Genomic DNA, 22,149 nt, shown 5'->3' with positions numbered 1-22,149 from the left:
ACATTATAAATTACTTTAGAAAAAAATGCAAAGACGAACAGAGGAAAACCAAGAAAGTATTGCAAGCTCTGGAGAGGTCATTACAAGATCGGGTCCAGATAGCACAAGAGCGGGCCAGGAAGAAACAGAAGAAATTAGAAAAAACATTAAAGAAACATAAAGAAAAACGAATGGAAATACAGGAGGAATAAGCCGAACTCAAAGAAAAAGAAAAGAAATTAAAAAACTGTGTGACCATACAACGTTTGCAGAGCTTCTTAGATATGTTCACATTTTCTTTTATCGAGCATTGAAACTTCGGGTGCCAGCAACAATGCGTATGCACGTGTTGACGATTCCTCAACCCAAGTATTGTCCGGTGCGGTTAAGTCTATGGAAAAATCATCCTCTCAGACAGCAAGAAGTTTACAGTTCTGTATGTAACTACTTTCAGCCAACTGAAGAGAATCTGAAACGGCTATATCAGGCCGCTGAAATCTTGAAAATATTGGTAAAGACTACTGTGATCGTCAGATAGGATCAGATATGGACGTGGCGACTCATGATTATTACAGCCAGCAGATCCGAATACCGTGTATTGTCAACCAGTTAAGCAAGCTACCCGGCGCCCGAAATGAATTGGGACTCCCCTATACAGTTACAGTTGATACTTGTGCACGTGAGACTCTGCTTGGTGAGGTTCTTGAAATAAATGAGGTTTGTTTCCATCGAGTGGACGGTGCCTCTACTACGGTTACTGTTACTGCCGAATACGCGGCTCCTTATATGGTCAAGGCGGAGAAGTTGAAACATAATGCAAAGCTCTTAACATGCTCAGTCGTGGTCGAGAAATATCGCAATGATCTGAGAAGGCATGGAATACTCATATGTTACTACCGGGCTTGCCATAATTTTTTTGCGCGTATCCCAAAACGATCCGGAAACGCTTTATTACTATCTCTGCGAACCCAACATGGACGTAGACATGGAGGCAGAACGGAGCTTTAAACAACCCACAACTGCGGTTACCAGAGTTTTGTGTTTTTGTTTGATGAGCATGCGTTCGCGGCCTCGCAATCATGAATGGCGAAATGCCGTACGGGTTCGGTTGCCGATGTGGAAAACAAGTCTGCGTTATGCCTATTCTCAGATCCCAGAGGATGAACGGCAACAGGTACCGATTGGTTCATAATATTCTGAGTATAGGTCGTGGTTGGCGAGTATGGACTCAGCGGAACCAATCGGGGAAGAAATGGTTTTGCCGTCGCACACAGGGCCTGTTTCCGATTCAATAATTGCTTCAAATGATCATGGCGGCGAAAGCAACGATGGACAAGAAAACGCACCGTTTTGCACACAGCGTTGCATGCTTGGCCTCCAGCAAGGCGGCGTTCTAGACGAGCACTGTCCCAACGTGAAGCTACATCGGCAAGGTGGAAATGGCATTCGGCACGGCATCAATGCAAGCGAGATGTTGGAAATTTTAAAAAGTCAATTAGACAATGACATTGACATTGACATTGACAGTTGCGAGGTTTTGTCAGGTTTCGGGTCATTTGAAGTACTGTTTAAACTTACCTGTGCTGAATATGGGTATACTGTGGTTGGCAAGGGATCGACATGTAACCTCTGGAAGGTGAGCTCACGTGAAATTGATGTGTATCAAACTTTGCAGAAAGTGCAGGGTTCTGCTGTGCCTGTGTGTCTGGGCACGATCGATTTGGCCAAAATGCAGTTTGGAGATATTTGTCATATGCTAGTCATGGCGTGGGGAGGCTAGCCTATGTCCGACGTTGAGCGATTTCCGACACTTGATGAAGAGATTTCACGATCAAAGGAAGAAATTAATGCTTTGGGGGGTGTTGATTTTGATTTAAATGACGATAACGTACTGTGGAATACGGAGTTAAGTCGTGCGTTGATTATTGATTTTAAAATGAAATTATACCGAGCCTTGATCGTTGGGATGTTGACCGACCTTCAACCCATTGATATGGGAATTATCGAAGGGTCATGTCATTTTATAATGGAGAGCCAATAACGTGCCAATCATCGATGACTAAATAAAAGTCTTTTGTCGTAGCTTTTTCTTTTTTCTTTTTTGCTTATTTCAATCGTATGGGGAGAGGGAAGCCAGTTTGGTACCGAATGAATAAACATTAAAATCTGTATGGTTTAATTGTCCATTTGCATGTCTTAAGTTTTCTAAGGCTGAGTATATGATTACGGACGTTGCAGACTCTTTGGATTGATTGCGTTCGTTGTCAGTCAATAAATTAAACCATTTTGATGCGCGACCATATATTGAATTTTACGATACGTAATTCACCCGCGCCCTTAATGCAGGGGGGAGGGGTTCAAAGGGAATTACAAAAGATCCAATAGAAAAGAAAAAAAAAATGTATAACGATCCATATGATGATCTTGCAAAAGAGGTAGACCAATCATTATCATCGCTGATTCCGCAATCAAGATCATTCATCTTGTCACAATCCTCACGATCACCTGCCACCGGTCCGTCACCTGCCACGGCCACGCACGAACAAATAACCGCAATCTTGGAAGATTTGGAAATAACGTTGCATGATTTAAAACAATCAGTTGACGCGGCAGACAAATCTCCGGAACAATTTGGATTGACCAAGGATCAGGTCGAAGACCGGCGCCGGTTCGTGGAAGCTCGTGAGCAACAGGTTGCGCAGATTAAATCTCAAGTCAATGATGCCACGCGAGGGCCGGCGAGCACTAGACATGGCGGCAACAAGGACAGGATTAATTCTGAATTTACTACTATTAACGTTCACGATGGCAGCAATGACGATGATACTGGCGGGCCGTCAGAATATGAATTGCAAATGGAACGGCAACGGCAGCAACTAATCATGAACGATCAGGACAGGCAATTGGACTCCGTTTTCGGTACCGTGCAAAACTTGCGAGAACAGGCTGCCGTTATGGGTACCGAACTTGAAGAACATGTTGAATTATTGCAAGAATTGGATCAACGGGTCGATCGAACGCAATCAAGGATCGAACTGGGCATGAACAGGGTCAGGTACGTATTGAAAAAGAATGAAGAGAAGGCATCGAATTGGTGTATCGGTATTTTAACTATCGTGTTGCTTATCTTGCTATTTGTCGTGCTGTTGGCATAAACAAAAAAAAAAAAAAAAAAACTCATTGGTTTGCATTTTTTTATAAATTTTTTTTTTTTTTTTTTTTTTTTGCAACACATTAGTACAGGGCGTTAAAAGGTGAAGTTGTTTTAAATTTCGTTGTAAATAATATATTTATAAACCGATTAATTAAGATTAAATTTATGCAAAGTACAAATGCCAAACAAATATAAATGCACAGGAATATCACGCAGATTGAAACCGACCACAAGAAGGAAACCATAGATCATACATAACCAAAAACGAAAAGAAAAAGAAAAAGAAAAAATTATTAAAATAAGGTACAGATCAAAAAAAAACAGATATCAATACAAGCCAAAAGAAAAGATGAAACAACAAAATAAATAAAAAAATTCTAAAAATTAGCAGCTATTCCAGAGCTACTGTTGTTTGCCCGCCTGTTGGGTATCGATCTCATCGTGGGAGGCGAAGTGCGATCGGTTGAATCAATATTGACGGTTGAATTGAAGCTCGTAACGGTTGGCGCGGTTTGTAATGGCGTAAAAGAGCTGCTTCGGGAATGCAATCCAGAAATTCCGCTGTGAAATGATGACCTGCTGGCACGAGAAGGAGCCAGTGGCGGAATAGGTGGCGGTGAATTATCTTCATCATCATCAGCATCACCACCACTACCTGAAACCACATACGGCGGCCTGATGTCGCCCTCGCTTGCAGCCGGGCGATGATATGACCTGGTCACTGGTGATTGACCAGCAGGTACTAATGGCACGGACGGTGACCGAGGATTGTGTTGGCCCAACGTAGTGGAAGTGATGCCACCGGCTAGTGCGGCCGAACTGATGCCTGAAGTTGGTGTGCCATTGCTCGCAGCCACGCCGTTCCCGGTATTTGGGGAACTCGGATTCCAACCTCGATACCCACCATTCGCGTTTCCAGCTGACTCTGTCATCTCTTGATTACTAGAACTGTTGCCACCGTAGCCATTGGCAGCCCCGCCGACGACGCCAGATGACAGGTCGTTCGGATTGAATCCGTAGTCCTCAACCTCTTGCCGCCGGGCAGCACGCTCGCGCTTGTCTCTTCGATGCCGCCAAAATAAGAAAAAAACAAGCGCGGCAAGCAAAAGAACACCAACAGGGACGCCGACGCCAATGCCAACTTTGCCTCCAGTGGACAAGGACGAGCCGTTGCTGCTTTTGGCTTGATCCGTGGAAAAAACGGCACCACCACTCGCTGTGGACGAAGATGACAAGAGTGAAGACTGTGTCGTAAAAGTTTCCTGAACGTTAGAAGTGCGAGTAACAGTGACAGTGACGACTTGATTATCGGAAGTGAAGGTGGATGTTGAGATGTCATCTGACGACGGGGACTGTGATGACGATGTGCTTGGAGAGGTGGAAGAGACCGGCGCCGACACCGATGAAGAAGAAGATGATAACGATGACAAAAATGCGGACGAAGAGAAGGTTGTCGAGCCGACAGAGAATGATGACAGAGTTGTCGTGAACGTTGCTTCGAACAACGGTTAGTTCATGGATTCCATGTAATGCCGGTAAACAAAGAACATTGTCACTCACAGGACACCGTCACGTTGGCGAAAGACGCCATTTTTCCAAAAAAAAAAACCAAAATATATAATACTAAAGAATCTAGTAGAAAAAGAAAAATAAATAATACATGGGCTTAAAAAAATATGGTAGCGAACGAAGAATGTGTTTTTGCTGGATTTTACTAAATAAAGGTTTTTGGGCATTAAACCGATGACTAAAAGCCGCGGCCGCCGTTCACGCCTTTTTTTCCCCCTCTGCAACAAGCAAGACGGGTGCTATAAAGCTACGTGACTATAATGGCTACATTCTAATATCACAAAAGCAAGACTCATGTCAGCTCATACGTAGATCAATGGCCGAATTGGCGGGGGGGAGGGGGGGACGCAAACAAATTTAATTTCTTAAAAGATTCAGCTGCAAGTACTCAGGAACAGAAGTCAATCTTTTTTTTGACGTCGACGTGCACTGCCCGCGGTCGGGGACGGATTTAGAACAGACCGGGCAATGCCGGAAGGAAGAAGAAAGAAAGAACGAAAGGGTGGAGATGGGGCGACGGGGGTCGAGGTTAATTAATATGAGTGTACCATGAATAATTGACGGGTTTATTCGACTCCAATACATACAAGAAAAAGCAAATTGAATGAAGTTCAGTCATACGAACATCAAACGTTTCATCCCTTGTTCCGGCTTTGCCTGAGTTTGCAAATTCAATCAGTGTTTGTTGTTGTTATGGTGATTGATTGAATGTGTGAATAAATAAATGATCTGCAGAACCGAATCCCTGAATCGGCCGCATATTCCGGTATATGAGCGCCACAAAGCAATTAAAGTTTACCCAATTTTTCCACCAAAAAAAAAAAAAGACATTATTTACGTAACTTTAAGTAAATTGAAAACTAATTTAAGAATGCTTTTTAAAAAAAAAAGAAACTCCGAAACGGGGAATTGAACCCCGATTTGCCCGGTGAGAGCGGACCGTGCTAACCATTACACTATTTCGGACTTGCTTGTTAGGTTACAACATATTTTTGATCATTATAATAGCAACATAAAGTACAACACCCTCGTTGGATGTAAGCATTTATTATTTGGGCCGGTTGTCAACAAACAATGATCTGGCTTTAAATATGTCATATCCTGACCGAGTTCACTTCTTCTCTTACATTGTTCCTGGCTCGTCTTGAAATTTCCTATTTTCTCTGTTAATATTTTCCTACACTGTTTTATACCTCTTTAACAATACCTTCTCAGTTTGACAATGCGCTCTGTTGCTTCGCTTCTTGCTACCGTGATGCTCATTTCTGCGTTCAAGCAGACAGCCGCGACTCCGGCTCCTGGATTTTTTGATTTTGCTACTCCTGGTCCGGTTGTTCTTGGAGATGCTCCTGTTGCTCGCTCTTACCATCTCAAAGCCTTGTTTGAGCCTGACCAGCTTCCTTGCGTGCGATATCTTTTTTTTTTTTTTTCCTGCGTTGTTTTGTTTACACTAACTCCATTCCAAATAGCATGTGTCAGGAGTTGCTGCTTGTGTGAACCAACTTCAAGCATCGTTTTTTGAGTGCCCTTACTCTGACATCGAATGTCAGTGTGCTGCTTTGGTTCAGCTTGAACTTTCATGCTACGGCATCTGTCCTCAATCAGTAAGTTTTTATTCCTGCCAAGTTGAGCTTCATAATCCGGGCTGACGTGATCTAGCAACTGCTGTTGTTTTTGGCTCAAAGTATCAATAGAGTTTGCAGTAGGCTTGCTTCTGGATCTGATGACACTCCTGAGCTTGATGGTCTCGACGAGGACGACAATACCGGCTTGTTGGATGCCGATAAAGCCGAACTTGTTGAAGAAGGTGTCGAGGCTGAAAATGAAGAACGTGAAGGCCAAGAGTTAAATAATGGGCCAGGGCAAAATACGGAGGAGGCTGGGGACGAGTTTGTTGCTGGAGCGACTGATGCCGCCGTGCAGCAGTACGACAATGCCACTCGCATTTCGGCCGGGTCTGTCGTGACTGGTTCTTTTTACACGCCGTTTGCCCCTGCTGCAACTGTGATTGCCACGACCGCGGCGCTCAGTGTTTCCGAGCCCACGCCGGCGCCCGAAGTCAGGCCCGAGTCCGTACCAGTGTCACCGATGGTCACGTCAGGTCCTGTGCCGACCGGATTGAATCAAGACGGTGTTGCCGTTGTTGATGCGGCCGCAATCACGTCTGTTGCTGTGTTTAGCGCGGCTGAGACCGTGTTATCGGCTGACAATGCGGTCATGACCGTGACGTACCCCAGATTTGAAGGATACTCTGATTTGAACACGTTGATTGCTGCGCCTACATTTATCGTGTTGGCAAACAACGGCAGCGAGTTAATCTCGGCATCGGCTGCGAATGATGAGCCACCGTATCCGATTGGCAACTCGACTGGTGGTTACGGTTACTACTCGAACTTTTCAGGGTATGGCTACCTCAATGGCTCGTTTGGTAATACTACAGGTAATTTTTCCAATAACTCGACGCAGCATGCCATTGAAGGTGGTTCTTCTTCAATTGCCAAAATCACTGGCTCGCTTGTCCTTGTCGCAGTTGTTACTGCTTTTTTCAGTATTGTATAGATTACCCATTAGTTCCACTTTATTTGTAATATCGTCCTGTTAAGAAAATGAATTCATAGAGTTATGTTGTATTATTTGTAAAACATGTTTTGCCTTGACGTCTATAATGTAATTCGTAACTGTCCAACGTTTCAGGTTAAAAAAACGACATGACCATCGGGAATTCCGTCAGGGGTGTATAAAATAAAAAACAGCAGCGCCAACAATCAAGGCCCGGAAGAACGGGGCCGAACCGCTTCAATCTCGAATTTCTATTTTGCCTTTTTTCCGATACAGCAGCACTCACCCTGAATAAGCTTTGGCTCAAAAAGGTACAAATATTAACGAAATGATTCATCGCTCACGTAGTAATAGGGAAATTTCCTTTTTTTTTTTTTTTTAAAAAATCCGTAGAATTGTTTTTTTGTAGAATTATTTACAAAATACAAATTAATTTTTTTATTAATTTATTTTTTCCTTCGAGGAGTGACATTCAATATTCCAAGAGGTGCCTAATTTATTATATTAAATTGAAAATCCGGGTGCCGGGCTCATTTTGCGCACCCGCACCCCACAAACTTCAGTTCCGAACTCATCGTTTGCCATAAAAAAATTAGATACGCAAAACCGGGTGTGTGTGTATCTTATTTTATTTTGCATTTTATTTTTTCATTCTCAGTGATACAACTGCACATTATTTCAATTTACCGATTTCATTATTAATAAGTTTGGGTTTTGACCTTTTCAAATCTTTGCCCTTTTTGTTTTACTCAATTGGGGGCAGTTGACGGAGAAACAAAACAGAATAATGAAAGAGGTCAGTTTGGCGTCTAATTGCGTTCATTCCACAAGGCCTTCCAATTGCGAGGTCATGATAATGGCTCGGTCAAGTTTGGAAGACGACGCAATCACGTCGAGTTCAGTTACGAACGCAACAAGGCCAAGTTTAAAATCGTCCGAGATTGCATCGACTGCCAACCTGGCGGCAACAACGACAACGAAAACGACAACGACAACAACAGCAACAGCAACAACAACAACAGCAACAGCAATTAATTCACAATGGCAACGAGAATACAAAACCGCAATGTCGGCCGGATTGTCATCACTGGCTTCCACGTTTGTTGGCTTTCCGTTCGACAGCGTCAAGACTCGCATGCAAGCTTACAAGTTTCGGTCCGTACTTGATTGCGTCATGACGACGAAAAAAATGGAGGGCGTGTCCGGATTTTTCAGAGGCGTGGGCGCACCGTTGTTTTCGGTATCGGTCGTGCGCACGCTTAGTTTTTCAATCTATGCGCAATGCAAGGATACGTATTCGAACCTGTTTAACAAAAGTTTTTGGCCTGGGTACGTGGTTGACCCTGCGGTTGCGACCGCGGAGCAGAAATTAACGGCAGGCACGAACCTGATCCGTGCCTTGCCGGTGTATTTTTTGTCCGGATTCACGGCGGGCGGGTTTATCGCTCTTTTTTCGTGCCCGTTTGAATTTACAAAGTTGTCGACCCAGATTGAGTTGCTAATGACCAGGGCGCAGCATGCCGCATTGCCAGATTCTGATCCCACCACGACCTACCAGGCCAAGGGTACTGTTCAACAATTTAAGGACATTGTCAAGCGTCGCGGAGTTTTAGGATTATATTCCGGATTTCGCTATCATTTTGCCAGAGATTCACTTGGCACGTCATTATATTTTACCGTATATGAGTCATCCAAACAAATCATCAGCATTAACAATCCCAAGCAAGACACGGTTGGATTGTTAACGATTGCCATCTCGGGTGGCCTATGTGGCATTTTCTCATGGGCGTTGGTGTTCCCGATTGACACCATGAAATCAATCATTCAACGAGACATCTTAACCCGGCCACCTGGCACGGTAGTGCAAAAGCGCAAGTTCAAATTGTTTAACCCGCGAATGTACCGCGGTTTAGGCGTGTCGATTGCGCGCACGGGCATTGTCAACATGACATTCTTTTCAATTTATGAACAGCTCTATAAAAAACTGTAACATTACCTCATGGAAAATTTTTGTTTTGTATCTTGTCTCTTGTATTTTGCATTGTTGGGAGGCCCATACGCGGCTTATACTGTATTATATTATATTGTTTAGAACTTAGGAATATTTGATTTTTGTACTTGGCAAAGGTATATATGCATTATTAATTAATATACTTTGAAAACAAAAAAAAGAAAATACATATATACAACATGTAAATCAACTCAATGATTTGGGGTATCCAACATGAATTTCATGTCATTGTTTCATTCATTCATTATTAACTTCATAATATCAAATTATGACTCGTCCCATTAATGGATCGAAGTTCGCTGACCTTCATTTTGCGAACATGAGCAGGGATCCGATGAATCCGCAGTTCGAACCGAGCACGAAGTGCTTCCGCCGCGTACTTGTATTTCTTTCGAATCGCTTCTCTTCTATTGGCAACTAAAAGTGAAAAAAAAAATCCATCCTTCATTAACAATTACCGAAAAGAAAAGAAAAAAAATTGTGTTCATACGTTCTTGCCGTAATTGTGAAATTTCTTCCGGTCGAAGCTTTCTGCCTGTCTGGCCCGGACCGACGTGCACATTCAGAGACAGCATGCCGTGATCCCTGGTTATTGGTGACCTTTGCAATCGTGGTGACAGGCTTTTGGCCATAGCAGGCGATGTGGGGAGTCGACGCGCATCATCATCATTATTATTATTATTATTATTATTATCATTAGTAGTAGTATTCGTAGTTATGGCATCAGGAACTGCATGTTCAACTGCCGGCTGGCCACTTGCATCCTGCACCAATCCGACAAGATGAGAAGCTAATTTTTTTTTTACCGTCCGTGGTCGTCGACGCAACGGTGCCATTATTATTTGAAGCCTCTGTTGGTTTGCCAATTGTTGACAACGGTCGTGAGAAAATGCGCGCGCCTTGGGATGCGTTTACAAATATCGTAACCGGGACAACCGCGTCGCACGTGCGATTCATTCCACGGCGCGCCTGGCTAAACGCACGTGCTGCACCGCCACAGACACCCGTGGCGAGCTGCGGGCTGGTGATTGGCCGCCATGCGCCTCACCGTGCAAAGTAGGTACGAGACCCTTTTGGCGTCCGTCCATGCGTCAGCAGATTGGCGAAATGCACAAAAGAAAAAAAAAACACATGGAGGAAAGCCAATGCGGGCACAGAAGAGAAATTGAAGCCAAACAGAATTACTAGAATAAAAAACAATTCAATACTGGCGGGGAAAGTTTGTTTGAATTGTAGGAATCAGAGAATACAAAATAAAAACAAAAGTTGCAATTGTTTGGTTCCAAATCATTTTCTTGATCAACTTTGATTTACTGCGCGCACGGGGCATTTTGTCAAGTTGCAAAACGTGCAACAGCCCACAAGTGATTTCCTCGGTTACAAAGGCTTCCGTTTTATTCTATTGACTGGGTTTGGTCAGAAACCTGCTATTTTTTATACTTGGTTTTTTTTTTTTTTTTAAAAAGCAGAAAGCAGGAGCGAAATTGCATTGTCGCGGCAACCCACCGATTGACTGATTATGCCACGACGCAGTTATTAAGTGGTTTTCAAATTTTGTCAAAACAATTGCTACTTTTTTTTTTTTTTGGGGGGGAAAAGAGTTTTTGACATTGTCAAGTTTTATTATTAATACTTGGTTGGGTCCTCAAACGAAGTTGTCAATAGCTTGTGATTCACGTTTAGTGGTGGTGCCCGTATAAGTTTCCGTGGGTGAGGCTTAAGCCATTCAAATTTGACAATCTTGCAAATCAGACCATGTTAGTATATTTAACGAAATGTCTTGTTTATTTAATTAGATCTAATTTGGATCATTAAGGAAATTTGGAAAATACCTAGCCAAGCGGCAACTTGATCTGCCCGAGTATTCCAATTACTTTATTAATTATAAGGCTTTGAAAAAAGTAAATACTAGTTTAACAATATTATGTTAAAGGTAAAAAAAAGGCAATCAAGACTAATTTTTTTTTTTTTTTTTTTGGTTTAGCTTATTAAATCCCTTGGTCATGATCCAAATAACAAAAATGCCTCCAAGGAAGACATTGAAGCAACCTTACAAGCTCACAAGGTTACATTTTTTTTTAGACTGGTATGCTTAATTCAAATTCTAAAAACATGGCGACAAGAAATTTTGACAAGGTTATCTACAGGAACGTGAATTGGAGAAAGTAAATGCGTTTTATCTTCAAAAAGAAGCTGACGTATGTAATTAAATCTCTCCTTTTTTTGACACTGAATCTAATGGAATCAGCTTAAATTACGTTTGGCATCGCTTTTGGAAAAGAAAAAAATTGCAAAATCAAAGCTTGGTACGGTTGTAAAGACTTCTGCCACGTTTATTGCATTATATGAAGGCTTTTTTCGGTTCAGAAGAGATTTAGATAAACTTGAGGTAAATAAAACAAAAGTTTAACTTCATGATGCATGGATTAACAAAGTTATTTAGCAATTTATCGAATTAAACGCCACCGGGTTTTCTAAAGTTTTAAAAAAATGGGACAAGAGATCAAAATCGCAAACCAAGGAATTATACCTATCCACTGCGGTTGAGGTACAACCCGTTTTCCATAGGGAAGAAATTGCAGAATTATCTGATCTTGCGACTAGTAGTTTGTTGGAATTAGAAGCCTGGGCAGATGGCGAAGATGTTAGTTTTGATCACAAGCCATCGTCAGATAGTTCACAAATCGAACGCACGAACGAGGAATTGGATGATGATTTTTTGCGAAACTTGGGCCGTGAACCTGACGTGTCGATTCATGAATGGATCGTGCGACTTCAAAATTCTCCAGATGCGCACGAACGAATCACGAGAATTTTTTTCAGAGCCATATCTCGGGAAGCCACTGATGCTACCTTAAAAGATCTTTATCAAACCGGTCAAGTCGACCTGGCTACGAAGGACGACGTCAGTAACCGTACCGTGCTGCATGAAGCCGCCATTAGTGGCCGCGACGTGGTTTTGGAAATAATTCTTCGCTCGCACGAAAAGGTCACGATCGACGCGGCCGCAACCGACATTTACGGCCGCACGCCGTTGCATTACGCCGCACTTCATGGTCACAAACCCATGATCAAGCCCTTCTTGGCTGCCGGTGCTCCGATTGATGCGCTAGATCAAGACAACTTTACGGCACTTTTGTTTGCCATTTCGCAAGACCATGCATCCAGCGTTGAAGAATTAATACTGTGTGGTGCAAGGGTTGATGCTGCAAGCGAGCAGGATTATATTCCACTTAGCATGGCATGCCAAAAGGGTCTTTATTCAATTACGGAATTACTTTTAAAGTCGAACGCTGCCATTATTGCAGACGCGGAAGGACTGTACCCGCAGCATTTAATATCACAAGCTGGTCATCATGAACTCATCCCGCTATTAAAAGCATACGGAGGTGATATTAACACGGTCGACAAGCTTAACGGGTGGATCGCCATTTTTTACGCCGCCAGTGAAGGTCATTATGAAACGGTCAAAGTCTTGCTCGAGAACGGTGCCGACCTGTCGTTTACGGATAACAAAAACTTGTCACCGTTATACTATGCAGCATGGGAAGGTCATCTTGATTGCGTGCAGTTGTTGCAAGTTGCAGCGTCGAAAGCTATTGTGAATAATATTAATAATAATGTCGAAGACGACCATGCGCAAGCAGCGCACGCGGTTGCAACAATCACGAATGGATTACAAGGATTGAAGAGTAGTCAAAGTGTGGCAACGGACATTGCTGATGTTGACGCGATTCCGGATTTAAGTTTGCCGCCGCCAATTTTACCGCTTCGACGGTACGGTCATAATTTTTTGGATCACAAGACGTTTATTGAAATCTCTTTTGAGACGGCCGCGACCACGTCGGGATCGCAACACCGTGTGTCAACAACATCACAACCACCGATCCGGTTCTTTGCTGATTCAAACATTCCTGCTGCCAAGCTCACGATTTCTTCCAAATTACTGGACGTGATTCCGCGAAGCTTACTGTTACCATTGGCAGACGATTTGCGAACGGTATCGTTTCAGGTCGACCGTCTTGATGAGTTTGCTATTGATTTTGAGATTTTCCCCACGTTTGGTTCCCGCATCGTGGCCAAGACGGCCGCATTATCGCATCATTTTAACGCGCCGGCTGGCACGGGCGTGGTCACGTTGCCGTTGTTTGATTTAAGATTGCAAATAATCGGTGATTTGACGTTTAGGTTTAACGTGATTAAGCCGTATCAGGGTATTCCGTTAGAGATTACGAACTTTGACGTGTATTGGAAGTCAACCAGTCAGATTGAGCCTGGCTCCGTGGTGTCACCGGCAAGCGTACCTGGGATTGGATCAAATTTTTATGCCACGGCAATCACGTCAGGCTTGACAGGCGCATTGGCATCGACATCGGTTGCGGACGGAGCACAGGCTGCTTTGTCGTCTTTATCATCATCATCATCGGCGGCAGCGGCAACAACGACCGTACCGGTTTCGTTTACCGGTCATCATCACTTTGCGTCAGCAGCGGCTGCACCGGTGCATTCACAGGTTACCGCGTCATCGTTATCAGGATGCTACGCGCGCGTGTTTGTGCAAGTAACCAGGGACCTCGTACCAGTTGTTTACCCATTATGGACGGTCGATGCAGCTGGCGTGGGCATTCCGGTTTGCCAGTTAACGCTTGCCCAGTTTCAAGGGTTGGCAGAATCGGATCACGACACGGCACGGTATCGGGATCAGGTCCGGCAGGCAGGCACTGCGGCTGACGCGTTTGAATCGTTGTATTATTCGTTTCTGACCTTGGCCGAGGCCGTAAGGTTGTTGCCGTTGCACGTTAATTTGGACATTTGCGTTATTTATCCGACCGAGATTGAAACTCGGCACTTGAACATTGCCGGCAACGGCATGCCGGACTTGAACACGCACGCGGACGCGATCTTATCGGTCGTGTTTGACCATGCACGGCAGGTGCGACATAAATTGTCTGAAGGCTTGCCTGGTAATGGCCATACCAATTCGGATTCACCGAGGAACCGGTCGTTAATATTTAGCTCAAGTCATCCCAACGTTTGCACGGTTTTAAATTGGAAGCAACCAAACTTCCCGGTATTTTTTTCCGTAAACTTGACCGAATCAGCAAGCGAATTACGGTTCAGGTCAGCTCATGATTTGCCGGTCAAGCGCGAGCAAGAATTAGGCATGACAGAAGATCGCCGGTGTGGTTCGTTACGGGAGGCTTCAAGTTTTGCTAGCAAAAATAATCTGATGGGCATTATTTACGGATCCAAATTATTAAACATTGTGCCGGCGTTGATTGAATCGATCAGGGCATCAGGTTTGGTCTTGGTGGCACAAAACTGCAAGTTTGAAAAATTTAACGGCGGCGGTCAGGCAAGTGGTGGTGCAGATGGTGTCAGGGATGAGCAAGTGTTGGAATTTAATGAAACGATCGATATGTGATTTTGGTAACGGTTTGTTTCCAAAAAAAAAAAAGTTTTACGCAAAAATAGAGATGGAATTGCCGTATTTGTGCAGGCAGTAATTTAATTTTAGACAATTTTACTGAACTGTCTTGTCGAACTTCAATATGTAGATACCATGTACCAACCAAGAGGGGGGAGGGGGGGGGGGGGGGTTAAAATAAAATCAACAAGTCTGAAACAAATCCAAAGCGCGGAAAAGAAAATAACACGCGTGTATTCCACAGTTTTTTTTGAACGTTTCGCGTCCGCGCGTTTAATGAGACTTTGGTTATCATGCAATTATGCGTTGTTTTGACCGTTAAATTTAATTATCCAATTGAAATAGGCATGCATAATGAATGCATGGACATGTTGGAAAGCCCATTACGACGCTTTAAATAAAATAAATGAATGGACTTGAAAGCCCCTACAGATGAAATTTTTTTTTTTTTTTCATAAAACAAGGGTCATTTAAGTGCACAAAATTTACATGTAACATATATATATATAAAATTAATTGTATGTATGTATAAATAAGTAGAAGAGCTAAGTATGTATATTTAAAAAACCCCCAAAGTGCATGCCACAAATTTCCCAGTTTAAAAAAAACAAAAAAAAAAACCCATAAAAAAAAAGTCGTGTCATTGTCATTGCTAAAAATTTTTTTTTTTAATTTTTTCTTTTTTTCTCCATATATTGTTTTTAAAATCATCAATGGTCATAAAAAAAATAAAGAACAAGGATTAGGCCGTGAACGTTTTAATTTTTTAGTTGTTTAATTCCAAGACCAGGTAATGTCGATTCTTCCTTCGGCAGGTTCACCAAGTTGATCAAAAGCGGAAGGTGAGAAATCAAGATCATATTCAGCACATGCCTCACAGGTATCAACCACGGTAACCTCAACAGATTTGTCACCACGGTAAGCGGTAATGGTCTTGCCACAGTAAGGGTTCGTGTTTGGATTTCCGGTTGAAGCCGAATTCATGATTTCAGTAGAAATGGCAACGATGTAATCAGAATCGGAAGACGTAATGCCACATGAACCAAGACCGGTGGCATAGAACGTACCCTGGCCGGAGTTCGTGCCCGATCCGGAGGATGAGGATGATGAAGACGAAACGGTGGTGGCAGAAGCGGCAGCAGCTTCAGACGTGGACGTGGTAGGAGCAACGTACACAGAGGTCGAAGTGGTAGGGGCAACATACTCAGAAGTGGAAGTAGTGGTGGGAGCAACGTATACATAGGTACTGGTTGGCTCAACTTCGGAAGAAGTAGTCACTGGTGGAGCAACGTACTCAGAAGAGGAAGAAGAGGTCGTGAGGGCCAACAAAAGAGGAACTTCGGTAGTGGTCGGGGCAACGTAAACCTGAGTGGAAGAAGGAGCAACGTAGGCCTCAGTAGACGAAGGAGCAACGTAAACCTGGGTGGAAGACGGAGCAACGTAGGCCTCAGTAGACGAAGGAGCAACGTAAACCTGGGTGGAAGACGGAGCAACGTAGACCTCAGTAGATGAGGGAGCAACATAAACCTGAGTAGACGAAGGAGGAACATAGACTTCTGTGCTGGAAGGAGCAACGTACTCTGAAGACGAAGAGATGACCTCAGGCACATAAGTCGACGTGGCAAACGCGGACTCGTCCGTGACCGTGGCCCAGACAATCACGGTGGAAACTTGCGTAACGGTCTCGACATATTCGACATTATCGGTCACCGTGACCCAGGCAACCGCACGCTTATCCAAGGGTGCGGCAAGAGCGGCAGAAGCCAAGGCAAGCAAAGAGAGTGAAAAGCGCATCGTGAAGGAAGAAGATAAAAAATAAAAAAAGAAAACGAGTAAGGGTACGTGAAGTGAAGTGTGTAGTTTAAGGAAAGACTGGCAGAGAAAGTGCTTCTGCGGAGCTGTAATTGCAATGAATGAATGAAAGAAAGAAAGGAAGGAAGGAAGAACAGGAAAACTTGCGATTGAGTCGTGAAAAAAAGAAGACGACTCGGCCAGGGGTTCGTTGCTCAATATATACTGCTATAGATGATGATAAATTGAAAACGTTGTTTACCTCCTCGGGCAGTCCGAGACAACAAAGTTTTGGGTCGCGCGAGGGATGTCTAATTAATCGCCCGTTTGGGACTAGCGTGATTTGCAACGCGACAGTAGCGCTAGTCCCATTTGGGGCTTAAATGGAAATGGGCAAGGGCTTGGCTTGTTTTGAGTTTGTCGTTGAATTTGCCACTAATAAATGTAATGAAACTATAACTACTGGTATGTAGATTACGTCGGCCGGGACGACATTTACTTATCGAACCGCTTGACCTGCACAGCACGTTCAATCAGTCAGTAATTGGCAACCCGATACGCTTCCTCGTTCGATTTTTAGTTCTTACCATTTCAAACCCGCCGTTCTCGTACCCGCCTGGATTATGTAAACACATGTTAGTTGCAAAAAAAAAAAAAGGCAAAATGAATGTTAGATGGTTGCTCACATTTAACGTAGAATTGCTCGTTATGTGGCGAACAGTCAAGAATAATCTTTTTTAAAATCACAAAACAACGTCAGCAGTTCAAATTATTGTAACATTAATACTTATTTTTCTTTTCTTTTTTTTTTTTTTTTTTTTGCTTACCTTGTAGCATCCGACTTTCTCGCCAATGAACGTTAACGCCCGGATCAACTTGATTCCCAGTTTCTTGCCCTGTTCTGACTTGGCCACGGCGATGTCTTCTATGTGACCTACCAATCCGCACTCATGAATACTATGCCACAAATACAATCGTGTGCGTTGTGATTAGCAATAAAGCAAAACCAAAGAAAGACAAGGCATTGCAAGCAATCCTCACAATTTATGCTCCACCACAAGCGTTCCGGTGCCGACCACTTGGCCGGTTAATAAATTTTCAATCACGACCACGAAATATTCTCCTTGTCGGTGTTTCATAAATTCATACTGATCAATAAATCGTTGTTCCGTAATTGCACCCACGGTGGTCAAGTCTGCCAATGTTCGCAAAAAACCGCCGTGATAATCTGATGGTTGCAACGGCCGGATCCGGTAATTTGGTTCGAGTTCCTTGGCCACGTCGAATGAGATGTACGAATTTGAAAAAAGTTCGTCTGCCATTTTTATATGATTATTGATATTTTTGCAATTAAAAATTTCGTATGTTGAAAGCAAGTTGACTATATAAATATTAATTAACGGGGCCATGTTTCAATCTGCCGCTGCCCGCGAGCCGCACCTAATTATATACACAAACGCATATCAATAAATCATAAACCAAACAAATTCTTATTTTTGTATTAATCGGACTATAGTTTTAATATGTCATTTTCGTTGTACTTTATAAGCTGTCAGAAATAACAAGGTGCCCAACGCGCCGTAAATAGCACTAGTATAGTCTCGCTCCATACATGCTATTTTTTTTAATAACGAACGGCAAGAATGACGACAAGTCTTCAACGATCAACATCACGACCGACTTCGAATTCAGCATCAATTGAAATTTTGCCGTCAAGACTGGGCGCGCAAGTGGCACAAAAATTTGCTGAAAAATATGGCATCATGCCATCGCGTGAATTTTTTTTGCAACCAATCTTTATTCAAAAATTGTCAGTCGCGAAAAGGGCAACCACAGCTCCGGCGATCTTGTTTTCCCGGCTTGAACAATTGTTTCTTGACGATGATCTAAGACGGTGTTTCCCGCCATTGGGTGATAACAATTTGCCTCAAGACTTTTATTATTATTATTATAACAGCAACACATTGTCATCGTCCGCGACCGAATTGGAACTGGCATCCTGTGTTCAGGCATCCAACTTGATCCCAAACGGCGTGCATTCAATCAAGGCAAGCACGATAAAGGGACCCATCACTTTGCAAATCGTAAACATTTTAGAAATCGGAATTAGTTGCGCCGAGCAGTTACGCAGGATCGAAGAAGGCGTGGCAGCTGATGATGGCGGTGGCGGGCAACCAAAGCGACGAGTGGTCAGAGAGATTCCAACCGTGGATGAAGGCACGTTTGTGGAAACTGCACAACCGCAAACAACGTCGTTTCAGACCGCCGGGAATTTAAATACCACAAGCTTGCAATATCATGTTTTTACCAACGTGCAACCTGGTCAGACGCGCAAGCCATTGGTAGGTAAAAGTACATGCAAGGTTTTATTTCAAGATCCGCTGGGCAGAGCATTTTGGGGTTTGGAACTAAAACCGATCCAAAGTCTTGAAGTTGGACTTAAACTTGGAACAAAAGTTACGTTGACAAATATTACAATGGTCAGAGGCGTATTTTTGCTAAAGCCTACTAGCGTAGTTATTCATGGTGGCTCCATAGAATCATGGAATGTCAATTTCAGATCTAACTTAATTGACAGTCTCTCTCAAGCAATCGGAATGCCTCAAACCGCACCACCTCCACCACCACTACCTCCTCCTCCTCTTCCTGTTGCCGCGGATATCTCAACCCCGTCATCAACGTCTACGTTATCAGGTCGGCCAGCTGTTCGCACGATCCAATCAGACCTTACATATATTCCTGATGATTATTATGATGGCATGATTGACGATGAGGAACAATATTTTGATGATGCAGATTTTGATGATGTTAGTATTCTGTAACTGTTTTTGCATATCGGCGTTTTGTTGGCATTTATCTTTATTTTATTTTTTTCATAAATATTGCACGTTTAATTTTGCATTTAATCATGGATACCGGACAATTGGAATCATGATTTGTATATAATAAGCCCAGTGTATAGCATAACTATTTGTGTTGACAAGAATCAATTAAATAAGACTTACAATAACATGAACACATGGTAGAGAACGGCATGTAAAGGAGTTTCTCCAACAACATTTGTATTTGTTCATCAAAAATATAATTAACTATCATACTATACATTAATCACCTGCAGTCATCTCCCAATCGTCTACCCCGACCCCGAAGGTAGTGTGATATCTTCATATTAATATGCCTGGTCCGTTCGTGAAATGATGTACGTTCAGCGAGTTGGAGAGCTGACTGAGTATCTTCTAGAATGGTGCAGCCTCCGTAGTTTCAATACCTATGTTTTTTAGAAGTTGAATTAGCCATGAGACTTCTTTCGCGGTTTTAGCTAAAGCAATGTGTTCTGCCTCAGTAGAGCTTGTGCCAACAGGCTGCTTCTTTGCTTTCCAGGTCACTGCTGTTTCCCCAATTCTTGATTTAATATCATTAGTCTCAAAAAAATGAAATCCAATAGCTCAACTAGCTCAGACAAATTATCTCATAAATCGAAACATAATGACATGGCTTTTCACCCCTTCGATAATTCCCATATCAATGGGTTGGACGGTGTGGGTCAACATCCAAACCATCACAACGGGTTAAAATCAATAAACAACGCACGACTTAACTCCGTATTCCACAGCACGTACTCGTCACCTAGAAAAAAATCGACATCTACCAAAGCCTTAATTTCTTCCTCTGACCGTGAAATTTCTTTCTTAATCTTCATATATTGCTCAACATCTGATATAGGTTCGCCTCACCACGTTATAATTAGCATGTGACGAATATCTCCAACTGCATGGACAAAATATTTTTTGGCCAAATCGATCGTACCCAGGCATACAGGCATTGCAGAACCTTGATACACATCAACTTCACGTGAGCTCACCTTCCAAAGGTTAGATGTCGACCCCTTGCCAACCACAGTATACCCATATTCCGCACAGGTAAGTTTAAACAGTATTCCGTATAACCCCAAAACTGAGAAAAGCTCGCAATTCTGATCAATATCATTGTCTAACTGACTTTTTAGAATCTCCAACAGCTTGCTTGCATTGATGCCGTGCCGAATGCCATTTCCACCTTTCCGATGTAGCTTCACGTTGGGACAGTGCTCGTCTAGAACGTCGCCTTGCTGGAGAGGCCAAGCATGCAACGCTGCGTGCAAAATTTTGCGCTGTCTTGTCCATCGTTGCTTTCGCCGCCGTGATCACCTGGAGCAATTATTGAATCGGAAACCATTTCTTCCCCGATTGGTTCCGCTGAGTCCATACTCGCCAACCACGACCTATACTCAGAATATTGTGAACCAAGCGGTACCTGTTGCCGTTCATCCTCTGGGATCTGAGAATAGGCATAACGCAGACTTTTTTTCCACATCGGCAACCGAACCCGTACGGCATTTCGCCATTCATGATTGCGAGGCCGCGAACGCATGCTCATCAAGCAAAAACACAAAACTCTGGCAAGCGCAGTTGAGGGTCGTTCAAAGCTTCGTTCTTCCTCAACATCCACGTCCATGTTGGGTTCGCAGAGATAGTAATAAAGCGTTTTCGGATCGTTTTGGGGTACGCGCAAAAAAATTATGGCAAACCCGGTAGTAACATATGAGTATTCCATTCCTTCTCGAATCATTGCGTTATATTCCTTGACCACGGCCGAGCATGCCAAGACCTTTGCATTGTGTTTCAACTTCTCTGCCATGTCGATTCCAGATGCCGTGTCATATGCCTTGTAATGTGCCTTGTCAGACATAGCATCAGATGTCACATCATGTTTGGCCATATCTTCCCATAGTGCCATGGGACGCAGTCCCACCCGAAGGTTCTTCGACTTGACCAACAAGGGGACACATATTCGGCAGTAATAATAACCGCACTAGAGGCACCGTTCACTCGGTGGAAACAAAACTCATTTATTTCACGAACCTCACCAGGCAGAGTGACACGTTCACAAGTATCAGCTGTAACTGTATCGGGGAGTCCAAATTCATTTCGGGCGCCGGCCAGCATGCTTAACTGGTTTAAAATATAGGAGATTTGGATCTGCAGGCTATAATAATCATAAGTCGCCGTTACACATTCTCGATTGCCGGGCTGAACAGCCTTTGGCTTGCCAATGCGTTCCGAGGAGGTAATAACCATCATTCCCTGGATTTGACCCATCATAAAATCCCGTTTCGTCAAAGTTGTAGAAATCGCTGTCAACGATGCCGTACTTTGTGCGCATAGTGGCGACTAACCAGAACCACGCGCTCAACACGTCAAGATCATTTTGTAGGGCCCTCTGGTAGTCGTATGCGCGAGAAAAACGCGCGCAGAGACCCGGCAGTCGAGCAACAAAGCGGGCCGTCCAGCTTTTTCCGACGCTTCGTGCACCGCGTCTAGCGACCAGAAGATCGGTTCATATCTTGCACGTCACACGTCCGGGCCAAAAACTCTTGAGAATCCAGCTGCAGTATATATTTTGAACCATCACATCGTCTTCGGTCTTGGTCAAAGTCGGATCACTGTTGGTTTTATCAGGCCGGCTGAATCGTCCGGCCATACTGTGCTGAAGCGTTGTTCGCGGGATGTTGAACTGCTTTTCAAGGTTTCAAATACTCAAATTCGGGCTTGCTCGCTTGACCTCAATTGCAAGAATGATTCGAGATCCGAGAGTAACGCTGCTCATTGCTGTTGTGTA

The 22,149-nt window shown here is 43.5% G+C and overlaps 13 protein-coding genes and 1 non-coding gene across 14 annotated transcripts; 8 read left to right on the top strand and 6 right to left on the bottom strand.

Annotated features, from left to right (window-relative positions):
• The first annotated feature begins 76 nt into the window (after window positions 1-76).
• On the top strand, window positions 77-918 carry V1514DRAFT_331223 (uncharacterized protein). Its single transcript, XM_066927651.1, has one exon. It carries the CDS (start codon window positions 314-316, stop codon window positions 515-517), a length of 204 nt encoding a protein of 67 aa, XP_066783296.1. The 5' UTR covers window positions 77-313; the 3' UTR covers window positions 518-918.
• A 315-nt stretch (window positions 919-1,233) lies between these two features.
• Window positions 1,234-2,137, top strand: V1514DRAFT_331220 (uncharacterized protein). The gene has a single exon (XM_066927650.1). The coding sequence runs from the start codon at window positions 1,346-1,348 to the stop codon at window positions 1,757-1,759; it is 414 nt and encodes a 137-aa protein (XP_066783295.1). The 5' UTR covers window positions 1,234-1,345; the 3' UTR covers window positions 1,760-2,137.
• Window positions 1,726-2,265, top strand: V1514DRAFT_331219 (uncharacterized protein). The gene has a single exon (XM_066927649.1). It carries the CDS (start codon window positions 1,763-1,765, stop codon window positions 2,018-2,020), a length of 258 nt encoding a protein of 85 aa, XP_066783294.1. The 5' UTR covers window positions 1,726-1,762; the 3' UTR covers window positions 2,021-2,265.
• A 30-nt stretch (window positions 2,266-2,295) lies between these two features.
• V1514DRAFT_331218 (syntaxin 6, N-terminal-domain-containing protein) lies at window positions 2,296-3,205 on the top strand. The gene has a single exon (XM_066927648.1). The coding sequence runs from the start codon at window positions 2,379-2,381 to the stop codon at window positions 3,132-3,134; it is 756 nt and encodes a 251-aa protein (XP_066783293.1). The 5' UTR covers window positions 2,296-2,378; the 3' UTR covers window positions 3,135-3,205.
• Window positions 3,206-3,249: 44 nt separating this feature from the next.
• On the bottom strand, window positions 3,250-4,628 carry V1514DRAFT_331217 (uncharacterized protein). Its single transcript, XM_066927647.1, has 3 exons — window positions 4,402-4,628; window positions 4,336-4,377; window positions 3,250-4,306 (listed from the first exon to the last, which is right to left on the bottom strand). Exons 1-3 carry the CDS (start codon window positions 4,470-4,472, stop codon window positions 3,511-3,513), a joined length of 909 nt encoding a protein of 302 aa, XP_066783292.1. The 5' UTR covers window positions 4,473-4,628; the 3' UTR covers window positions 3,250-3,510.
• A 968-nt stretch (window positions 4,629-5,596) lies between these two features.
• On the bottom strand, window positions 5,597-5,668 carry V1514DRAFT_t51. The gene has a single exon. It is a non-coding gene; the product is annotated as a tRNA-Glu (tRNA).
• A 127-nt stretch (window positions 5,669-5,795) lies between these two features.
• On the top strand, window positions 5,796-7,321 carry V1514DRAFT_331211 (uncharacterized protein). The gene is made up of 3 exons (XM_066927646.1): window positions 5,796-6,107; window positions 6,172-6,306; window positions 6,362-7,321. Exons 1-3 carry the CDS (start codon window positions 5,925-5,927, stop codon window positions 7,259-7,261), a joined length of 1,218 nt encoding a protein of 405 aa, XP_066783291.1. The 5' UTR covers window positions 5,796-5,924; the 3' UTR covers window positions 7,262-7,321.
• A 996-nt stretch (window positions 7,322-8,317) lies between these two features.
• Window positions 8,318-9,441, top strand: V1514DRAFT_331209 (mitochondrial carrier domain-containing protein). Its single transcript, XM_066927645.1, has one exon. It carries the CDS (start codon window positions 8,328-8,330, stop codon window positions 9,249-9,251), a length of 924 nt encoding a protein of 307 aa, XP_066783290.1. The 5' UTR covers window positions 8,318-8,327; the 3' UTR covers window positions 9,252-9,441.
• V1514DRAFT_331208 (uncharacterized protein) lies at window positions 9,376-10,175 on the bottom strand. The gene is made up of 2 exons (XM_066927644.1): window positions 9,763-10,175; window positions 9,376-9,689 (listed from the first exon to the last, which is right to left on the bottom strand). The coding sequence occupies exons 1-2, from the start codon at window positions 10,106-10,108 to the stop codon at window positions 9,526-9,528; spliced, it is 510 nt and encodes a 169-aa protein (XP_066783289.1). The 5' UTR covers window positions 10,109-10,175; the 3' UTR covers window positions 9,376-9,525.
• A 629-nt stretch (window positions 10,176-10,804) lies between these two features.
• On the top strand, window positions 10,805-14,855 carry V1514DRAFT_74499 (uncharacterized protein). Its single transcript, XM_066930128.1, has 6 exons — window positions 10,805-11,029; window positions 11,089-11,173; window positions 11,257-11,358; window positions 11,420-11,470; window positions 11,521-11,661; window positions 11,716-14,855. Coding segments are annotated over exons 1-6 (3,363 nt in total). The 5' UTR covers window positions 10,805-11,027; the 3' UTR covers window positions 14,698-14,855.
• A 310-nt stretch (window positions 14,856-15,165) lies between these two features.
• Window positions 15,166-16,835, bottom strand: V1514DRAFT_331204 (RlpA-like double-psi beta-barrel-protein domain-containing protein-containing protein). The gene is made up of 2 exons (XM_066927643.1): window positions 16,255-16,835; window positions 15,166-16,200 (listed from the first exon to the last, which is right to left on the bottom strand). Exons 1-2 carry the CDS (start codon window positions 16,492-16,494, stop codon window positions 15,475-15,477), a joined length of 966 nt encoding a protein of 321 aa, XP_066783287.1. The 5' UTR covers window positions 16,495-16,835; the 3' UTR covers window positions 15,166-15,474.
• An 84-nt stretch (window positions 16,836-16,919) lies between these two features.
• Window positions 16,920-17,892, bottom strand: V1514DRAFT_331203 (acyl-CoA N-acyltransferase). Its single transcript, XM_066927642.1, has 5 exons — window positions 17,533-17,892; window positions 17,319-17,448; window positions 17,178-17,223; window positions 17,079-17,107; window positions 16,920-17,007 (listed from the first exon to the last, which is right to left on the bottom strand). Exons 1-5 carry the CDS (start codon window positions 17,811-17,813, stop codon window positions 16,987-16,989), a joined length of 507 nt encoding a protein of 168 aa, XP_066783286.1. The 5' UTR covers window positions 17,814-17,892; the 3' UTR covers window positions 16,920-16,986.
• A 111-nt stretch (window positions 17,893-18,003) lies between these two features.
• V1514DRAFT_74161 (uncharacterized protein) lies at window positions 18,004-19,520 on the top strand. Its single transcript, XM_066930127.1, has one exon. It carries the CDS (start codon window positions 18,135-18,137, stop codon window positions 19,311-19,313), a length of 1,179 nt encoding a protein of 392 aa, XP_066783285.1. The 5' UTR covers window positions 18,004-18,134; the 3' UTR covers window positions 19,314-19,520.
• Window positions 19,521-20,050: 530 nt separating this feature from the next.
• On the bottom strand, window positions 20,051-21,267 carry V1514DRAFT_320123 (uncharacterized protein; the record flags this gene model as incomplete). The annotated part of the gene is made up of 3 exons (XM_066925985.1): window positions 20,051-20,220; window positions 20,299-20,622; window positions 20,679-21,267. The coding sequence occupies 3 exons, from the start codon at window positions 21,265-21,267 to the stop codon at window positions 20,051-20,053; spliced, it is 1,083 nt and encodes a 360-aa protein (XP_066783284.1).
• Window positions 21,268-22,149: the final 882 nt, after the last annotated feature.

The sequence above is a fragment of the Lipomyces japonicus genome (assembly GCF_038497905.1).
Source record: "Lipomyces japonicus strain CBS 7319 unplaced genomic scaffold V1514scaffold_20, whole genome shotgun sequence".
Lineage (NCBI taxonomy): Eukaryota > Fungi > Ascomycota > Lipomycetes > Lipomycetales > Lipomycetaceae > Lipomyces > Lipomyces japonicus.
This window is presented reverse-complemented; position numbering and strand designations above follow the sequence as displayed.

What these genes read in the sequence shown, in the direction of transcription:
- V1514DRAFT_331218 (XM_066927648.1), top strand. Translation starts at nt 2,379, where the DNA reads ATGTATAACGATCCATATGATGATCTTGCAAAAGAGGTAGACCAATCA.
- V1514DRAFT_331204 (XM_066927643.1), bottom strand. Translation starts at nt 16,494, where the DNA reads ATGCGCTTTTCACTCTCTTTGCTTGCCTTGGCTTCTGCCGCTCTTGCC. An exon ending in TTGCTCCTTCCAGCACAGAA is followed by an intron (nt 16,201 to 16,254) that starts GTCTATGTTCCT and finishes TCATCTACTGAG; the next exon opens with GTCTACGTTGCTCCGTCTTC.
- V1514DRAFT_331220 (XM_066927650.1), top strand. Translation starts at nt 1,346, where the DNA reads ATGCTTGGCCTCCAGCAAGGCGGCGTTCTAGACGAGCACTGTCCCAAC.
- V1514DRAFT_331209 (XM_066927645.1), top strand. Translation starts at nt 8,328, where the DNA reads ATGTCGGCCGGATTGTCATCACTGGCTTCCACGTTTGTTGGCTTTCCG.
- V1514DRAFT_331208 (XM_066927644.1), bottom strand. Translation starts at nt 10,108, where the DNA reads ATGGCACCGTTGCGTCGACGACCACGGACGGTAAAAAAAAAATTAGCT. An exon ending in TTCACAATTACGGCAAGAAC is followed by an intron (nt 9,690 to 9,762) that starts GTATGAACACAA and finishes TTTCACTTTTAG; the next exon opens with TTGCCAATAGAAGAGAAGCG.
- V1514DRAFT_331211 (XM_066927646.1), top strand. Translation starts at nt 5,925, where the DNA reads ATGCGCTCTGTTGCTTCGCTTCTTGCTACCGTGATGCTCATTTCTGCG. An exon ending in AGCCTGACCAGCTTCCTTGC is followed by an intron (nt 6,108 to 6,171) that starts GTGCGATATCTT and finishes CATTCCAAATAG; the next exon opens with CATGTGTCAGGAGTTGCTGC. An exon ending in ACGGCATCTGTCCTCAATCA is followed by an intron (nt 6,307 to 6,361) that starts GTAAGTTTTTAT and finishes GACGTGATCTAG; the next exon opens with CAACTGCTGTTGTTTTTGGC.
- V1514DRAFT_331217 (XM_066927647.1), bottom strand. Translation starts at nt 4,472, where the DNA reads ATGACATCTCAACATCCACCTTCACTTCCGATAATCAAGTCGTCACTG. An exon ending in CTGTTACTCGCACTTCTAAC is followed by an intron (nt 4,378 to 4,401) that starts GTTCAGGAAACT and finishes TTTACGACACAG; the next exon opens with TCTTCACTCTTGTCATCTTC. An exon ending in CCACAGCGAGTGGTGGTGCC is followed by an intron (nt 4,307 to 4,335) that starts GTTTTTTCCACG and finishes AGCCAAAAGCAG; the next exon opens with CAACGGCTCGTCCTTGTCCA.
- V1514DRAFT_74499 (XM_066930128.1), top strand. An exon ending in ATCTTCAAAAAGAAGCTGAC is followed by an intron (nt 11,471 to 11,520) that starts GTATGTAATTAA and finishes TAATGGAATCAG; the next exon opens with CTTAAATTACGTTTGGCATC. An exon ending in GAGATTTAGATAAACTTGAG is followed by an intron (nt 11,662 to 11,715) that starts GTAAATAAAACA and finishes AAAGTTATTTAG; the next exon opens with CAATTTATCGAATTAAACGC.
- V1514DRAFT_331219 (XM_066927649.1), top strand. Translation starts at nt 1,763, where the DNA reads ATGTCCGACGTTGAGCGATTTCCGACACTTGATGAAGAGATTTCACGA.
- V1514DRAFT_331223 (XM_066927651.1), top strand. Translation starts at nt 314, where the DNA reads ATGCGTATGCACGTGTTGACGATTCCTCAACCCAAGTATTGTCCGGTG.
- V1514DRAFT_74161 (XM_066930127.1), top strand. Translation starts at nt 18,135, where the DNA reads ATGACGACAAGTCTTCAACGATCAACATCACGACCGACTTCGAATTCA.
- V1514DRAFT_331203 (XM_066927642.1), bottom strand. Translation starts at nt 17,813, where the DNA reads ATGGCAGACGAACTTTTTTCAAATTCGTACATCTCATTCGACGTGGCC. An exon ending in CTTGTGGTGGAGCATAAATT is followed by an intron (nt 17,449 to 17,532) that starts GTGAGGATTGCT and finishes TTTGTGGCATAG; the next exon opens with TATTCATGAGTGCGGATTGG. An exon ending in CGAGCAATTCTACGTTAAAT is followed by an intron (nt 17,108 to 17,177) that starts GTGAGCAACCAT and finishes TACATAATCCAG; the next exon opens with GCGGGTACGAGAACGGCGGG.